The sequence below is a fragment of the Gavialis gangeticus genome, unplaced genomic scaffold (assembly GCF_001723915.1).
Source record: "Gavialis gangeticus isolate Ggan-Ray unplaced genomic scaffold, GavGan_comp1, whole genome shotgun sequence".
Classification (NCBI taxonomy): Eukaryota; Metazoa; Chordata; order Crocodylia; family Gavialidae; genus Gavialis; species Gavialis gangeticus.
The window spans coordinates 40252440-40259383 of record NW_017728993.1 but is presented as its reverse complement, the minus strand read 5'-3'; the positions used below and the strand labels follow the sequence as shown (position 1 = coordinate 40259383).

Below are 6944 nucleotides of genomic sequence, written 5' to 3'. Positions count from 1 at the left end.
AGGAGCTGTGGCTGCAGAGGTAGCTGTCCCCACATCCTAGTTAATGAAGGGGTCATGGGGAGCTATAATTGTTCTATGATAAGAAAACCAAAAGCAAACATCATAACATTTAGCTATTGATATTTCCCTGTGTTTTCTTTGATTCTTAAATAGATGCAGTTGGAAAAGAGGCTGTATAACAGACCCTGAATCTGCCCTATTCATTGGCCTGTTCTTCCCATTGCCCAAGTGTCTTGCATATAATTTGGAAGTATTTATTATACTGACTATATAATAATCCCTTTTGCCTCCACACTGATGCAGAGCTGGTTTGGCTAAATGAGGGGAAAAGCTTCTAGTTCTGTGTTTTGTGCAGCATCTAGCAGTGAGGTTCTGGTATGCAAAGAATAGGAACACAGATGCAGATTTTTACTGCCTTCTCCATTTGTGTTCAGGGCTATTGTCAAAATGCTCTTGTTGAATGTGTGCTGTTTTCTCCTCTTTTGTGTTGTAATTCATGCCTGGAGTAGTTTCTGTAACAAGTTTTCTGGGAGCTGGCAGGATGTGTAGTATGTCTAAGTGGGTTTCAAGAACCAGCCCCTTTTCACAGGACAGAGCCTGCATGACCTAAGGCACTGCAGGAGTCTCGTTGTTCTCAACAGCTTTGCTCATTTTGGATAAAGACTGTTTTACAACACACTAACTTGCAAATGGCTAGTTGGTAGCTGTATCTTCAATGAGCTTTCTTTCTACTAAGCAAAGTATAGGTCAGTGCAAATAATGGATTAAAAAGTAATGCTTGCTGATTACATCTTGGGCCCAGTGTCTTTTAGTGACTAACTGGATGAGTTCCAGATTTTAGAAAAAGACCTCTAACATTTCTGATGAACTTTGTGCTTGCTTTGTTTTAAAATGTCCTCAGTGGAAGCAGTTTCTTCTAATCACAAATCTGTGCTAAGCTGAGAAGTCATAATTCAAGCTTATATCCTCTTTTTCATTATTATCCCCCACACCCTGCAAGTCGGTGCCTGGGGCTAGTGCCCCATTTGTCCTCCATAAGTTATGCTACTGGTTGTTGTGGTATCTTGGTATATCACTTCAGTGTATCTTGCATACTGCATAGGTGTATGGCACTATATCGTGCTGTGGTAATTATTTGAAAGGGCATACACTATGTTGTGGGCCAGCTAACTCTTATCAGTTTAGATAATTGCAGTCAACCTCAAAATAGACCCAGCAATTCAGACTTGGACTCATTTGATCACATGGTAAATGTCTCTGCATTGTGGCAGTGCACCCTAGCTATGTTAATATATTGCACTGACATATTTCATAGTGATTTTTTTCAGATTTTGTAATAATGACAGTTGACATTGACAAATAACCTACATAAAAGACAAGACAGTTCTCCTCCCTCTACCCTCTCTCTCCCCTTTTTCTCTCCTTTTCTTTCTCATTTAATTTCCTTCTTTAGGAAGAGACTGCCTTCCACTAATTTTGGAAAGGAAAAGTAAAACCTATTTCAAATGAAGATAATTAGAGAGTGAGATGAATGAAAGATACAGCGCATAAGTATTAAAAAATAAGTAAATGAAGTTAAACAACTGATTTATGATGATGAAATTTTTTCTATCAGGTGATGCAGGTAATGAAATTGAAACTTCTGTTAGTGTTCCAATGAGTTATATAATCAAAAGGATTATTAATGTTTAGAAGGTGTGTAATTTACCCAGTCGCCCCTTTTCTCTGAATGGTGCAAATTTGTGACTTCATTTGCAGGTCCTGTGCCAAGGAATGAATGTACCCTATCACCTGTTAATAGTTCCCACCCGGTTCACGCCCTGCTGGAAAGCTTTACTGTCTTATCTGGCTGTGCAAGCAGAGGCACGACAGGTCTGCCCCAGGAGGTGCATATCCTCAATCTCCGAAACCCTGAGGAAGATCTTGGCTATCATGAAAGAGAGGTAAAAAGGAGATTGTTCACTTTTTGAATAAGGTGTTAATTATAAAAATGGCTGTAAATGTTCTTTTTAAATAATAATTTGCTGAAAGAGTTTTCAAAATAACAGACAGAAATGCTACAGGTAATTTCATGGAATCTGCATTGTGGCTTTGCACCTATGCTTTGCTTGTTGAAGAAATAAAATCTCTTTAGGAGTTCAGAGTACTCATTCCATTCATCACCTTTTACCACCACATACTTTAATTAATAAAAAAAACCCCAGAGTGGTGAATAAGAAACAGATTTTGTTCTGGAAGAGGAGTTCACAGAACCAGCTGTCTTCAAAGCCAGATCATTTAGCTAAATGTGTTGTAAATTATCATGAATACTTTGGGATCTTTGCCAAGGTGAGTGCAAACAAATATTTACGTTCAAATTCTTTTGCCTTATAATACATCTTTAATTCTTAACTGATGGGGGCTGTAGTTCAGAGCACAAGTATTGCTGACTACAGTAGTTCTTAAGCACGGTGCAATTACTTATTTATGTAGGCTTCATTCAGAGGGATTGGGGAGAAATTTAATTCTAGCTGCTATGAAGGCAGCAGCATCGGAAGAAAATTCTTAATGTTAACTGTGCAATACTGCTGTTTACTCTGAAAACAGATCAAAGTGGAGTGCTGAAATGAAAGGAAAATGTTTCATGTCATGACAGCTCAGGTTCTTAGCTCTTGTACTTACAATATTATGCAAAAAAAACCCAACCCACTCACTGTTGCAGTTATATAATATGCAGAATTTGTAACATTAGAAAAAAAACTAAGCCTAGGGTTTTAAATAAGTGTTTTAGAACAGTGGTTCCCAACCCTTTTTATACCGCGGCCTGGTGGGAGTGGGATGGGGCATGCGGAGCTGGCTGCCTCCCTCTTGGGGCTGCTCCGCCATGCAGCTTTAATCCCAGAAGCTCAGCTTTAACCCTGGAAGCCGGTTGCCTTGATGGACGTGTAGCTGGGACTGTTTAGTGGTCAGTATATTGTATATACCACCTAAAACTTCAACTGTTGTGAACTTAAACATTTATAGTCCTGATTATAATGAAAAAGGTTATTCATTCTCTTTTTCAGAATTCAGCCTCACTGCCTGCCCTCAGCCAGAATGCCAGACCCACTTTTGACTAGTCACTACCTCAATGAATACATAAATTTGTACGAGCCCTATCAGGGTTGGACAAGAAAAGTAGAGACTTTTCTTGTATTTCATTCACAGAATTTGTGAAACATTTGGCTAGCACTCTGAGTGCAGTATAAATGCTTAGGAAGATACAGATGCACTAGTCAATTGCCCACCAGGAATGGGCGAGGGTGGAATGCCGCCATCCTCCCCGCCATGCTGCTGTCACCTCCCGGGAGTGGGGGAAGCTTGCCTCTCCATCCCCTTTGGCCAGCATCCCGTGCTGCTGTCGCCTCCAGGGAGCAGGGCGGGGGGAGGTGGGAGGGCAAAGCCAACAGTATTGGCTTTGGCCCCCTGCTCCGTCCCTGCTGTCATGGTGGTGCACTACTACCGCCACCTGTCCAGAACACTCTTGGAAAATTCTGATTCGTTGTTTTGGTAACCAATCAGAGTGCTCCAAAAGCGTTACGGACAGAGAGACAGACAGACGTAGCCCTTTATTATATTAGAATTGTATTTTCTGGGCATGAAACCCGTGTTATAATTTGAAACTAAGTCTGTTTTTCCATGATCCTGATTTCTGCAGTTGTTGTGGACTTCACTGGAAGTCTCCTGTGTGAAAGGCCACAGAATGTTCTTGGAATCTAGACAAAATCATGGAAGATGGGTGCAGAACTGGGCCTCCTGCTTTCTCATAATCTGTACAAAATTACACAAGATAAATTAACTCTGGAGCAAAATACTCAGCCTGCAGCAGAAAGAAGCTCTGTGTGTGCCATCACACATACTTATGTTAGCAAAACAGTTTGTCCAAATCCTACCTTGTTCTTCAGAATACTGTGACATAGCACAAATGTTCTGTGGCAAACACTGTTTTTCATCTGTAATCTATAGCCCATAACTTCCTTCCCAACCTCCTAATTTCTCTCTAAACCCTCCTAAAGTTATAGTCTTCTCATGCATGTATGACATGGCAAGAGGCATGACAGAAAGCACAAAAATTCCAGTTTTGGAATCTGGGATCAGATCCAAATAGTGCTCTTACAGCTTGCTAGTGCAGGGAGTGCCTATGCTGGCAAATTGAAAGCCAGGTGCCTGCATGTGGGGCTAACAATCAACTGATTGCCAATCCTGCCACAATGCCAAGTCCTGTTTGCGGCCCAGGGCTCTCCAGGGACTAGGGCTGACAGTCAGCTGACTGTTGAGACCCTGTGCTGGACAGCTATAGCTGAGCTGCTTGGCGCAGGGTAGCAGAGACTTCCCTGCTGTGAGGGAGCAGAGACTTTTTCTGCTAGGGACTTTAAACCCTGGGTTGGGGTTCTGCTTCCCCACACAGGGCAGTCTGGCCAGAGCTGTCTGGTGCAAGGTCTTAAGTCTCAGCAGTGGGAAGCCCTTGGGCTTCCCTCCTTCCCCCAGCCATCCCAACAATCAGCTGATTGTTAGTCTCAGTCCCAGAACTGCACTGAAGACTTCTACTGATTGTCAGTCTCAACCCTGAGTCTGCACAGGGGTCACTTGATTCTAATGTCATCCTGGAGCCAGGAGAGATGTTGTCTAAATCCAGCCATGCAGCCAACATCAAGCTGCATGAACACGTGGCAGGGTCTACGCCAAGTTAAAGCATGGTGGAAACCAGCGCAAAATTATTACACACATTTCATGGAATAATTTTGCAGCTGGTTTCATGTTTTGTTGCAGCATTAATATCCTGAACATGTGACCAAATTATTATTTAAGGCATAATTAATAGGTTAATTTCATCTTGAGTATAAAATCTGTCAGGGGCCTTGGGAGACGACTACTCTGAAATGAACAGGAAGCTGGGGAAATGCTTGCTGGCAGCAGCAAAGACCAGAAGAGTGTATACAATTCAAAGATCAGATTTTACTTATTGGATAAGAGTCTGAAAACAAAGCAGAGCAAATGTTATCTCTTCTATCATTGTAAAAGTCAGGTCTAACTGGCCTTTTGACTTAGAAGTGGAATGCAACCATCACTTTGTGTTAAGTTAAATTGCTTCACCATCTAGAGTATTTCCTGATGCCTGCAAATGCTGATAGCAGAGGCTGAGATTTGTATGTTTACTATAAAATACTTCCTTAGGTTTCTGGAATAGAAAAGTCTTTTCTTTGCAAATATATTGATGATTAGCTGCAGTGTTTAAGATGCGTTTCAAACAGATCTTCCTTGCATTTGGTGATCTGTTGAAGTTCTGATGATATGGAATATAAGACTTTATTCTTCAAACTAGAGTTGTGTTGATGGGTTTTTTTTTTTTTTGTTTTCTGATATTTTTATCTCTTTTAGTTTGTCCTACAATGGGTGTTCCTAAGTTTCACATTCCTTACTTGCTGAGAAGAGTGTAAACTTCCTGCAGTAAATTCCTCATACAGCTCATGCATTAAACATGCTAGTTCAGTTATCAAGGTTCTCATAAATATACAACATATATACATGAATATAACTTAATTTGACACATGCTTAGAGGAAGAAGATAACAAGCTCCCTCAAACTTAAACACTCAGGGGAGTCTGTTCTTTCCATGACACATACATAAAACTTCTGCTAAGATTAACAGGAATTATTAGTGCCTTGCAAACGGAAAATAATAGCTGGACTGGAAACATGGTATTTTAGATATATGCTGGAGCTACCATAATGCTAAGCTGCCAATCACTTGTGTTAAGGTTAAAATTGCTAAATAAAAAGGTCATGTTCTGACATGTTACATCATGGCTGCTGTCTTCAAGGAGTTTATTTACTTTCCTGCATTTTTCCCCTACCCTAGTTTTTTTTAACTGTGGGTGACATCTCATTTGTTGAAAATATCAAGGTGTTCTCTTTAAAAAAATCTTTATAATGAACTCCAATCTTTCACAGACATTTTTCAGACGTGTCTTATATCCTGTGCCCTCCTAATTTACCATCCTTTTTCATAGGGGGTGCATGTAATAAACTTAATAGCTATGGCTGATTTGTTTGATCGATTATTCATCAGAAGGTGAGGGAGTTGAGTAGATAGGAGAAGGGGGTCTGAACTGTTCTGTGAACCAGAACCTACCTCTTCACATTCAAAATTTTACATTTCATGATATCTTTCTCTTCAGCTTTGGGTTGCTTCTCTGCTTAAGTTTTAGTACCTGTATGAAGAAGATCATGCTTGCTTTTTGAGAGCTGTTGAAAATTACTTAATATGTGTAGTTTCACAGTGTATAGGTAAAATTAAAATGATTTAAAGATGAAAAACACATCTTACCAAACTGTATCTTAATGGAAGTTTCTTTTAGCATAATTGTCAATTATACTTCTTTCCGCTGTTGCAGTCACACAGCTAATGATTGGAATGGCTAAAGGAAAAGAAATGTAAAATTAATCTCATGTGTATACTTAAAATTGAATGCGTGTGAGTAGATGAAATCAAAACCCCTGGCAATGCATTCACTATTGTTTTCAGATACATCCTCAGTAACTTGAAGATGCTGTGCCTGAGATAGATGCCTAATGTGTGTTTTAAATGAAGGCAGGACAATTAAGGGCTCAGTTCTGCTCTTGGTTGCATTTGTATGAATCTCTGTGTTTTTGTGTTTTTTGAAGTACTGTATTTACTCAATTCCAAGATGAGGGTTTTCCCCCATTTAACATGGCTGGGTGAAGCCCCTCTTGGAATTGAATGCAAGGTGGTGAAGGGGGGCAGGTAGCTGCTCTGGCTCCAGCTCTAACTGCACCTCTGGGTCAGTGCCAGAGCCACAGCTGCTTCCTGCTCTGCACCACCTGATTCCTGCCTCTCATCACCCATAGCCTTGGGCATCTACCTCCCTGTCCCTGCCCACTCCCCTCCCATATCTTCTGTGCAC

The 6944-nt window shown here is 40.7% G+C and overlaps 1 protein-coding gene across 5 annotated transcripts in view; it reads left to right on the top strand.

Annotated features, from left to right (window-relative positions):
• Window positions 1–6944, top strand: part of TGFBR3 (transforming growth factor beta receptor 3) — a 268553-nt gene that overhangs the window by 113032 nt on the left and 148577 nt on the right. For all 5 annotated transcript variants that reach the window (XM_019501597.1, XM_019501599.1, XM_019501595.1 and 2 more), the window contains one exon: window positions 1759–1943. In XM_019501597.1, coding sequence (XP_019357142.1) covers window positions 1759–1943 — 185 coding nt within the window. The remainder of the gene's footprint in view (window positions 1–1758; window positions 1944–6944) is intronic.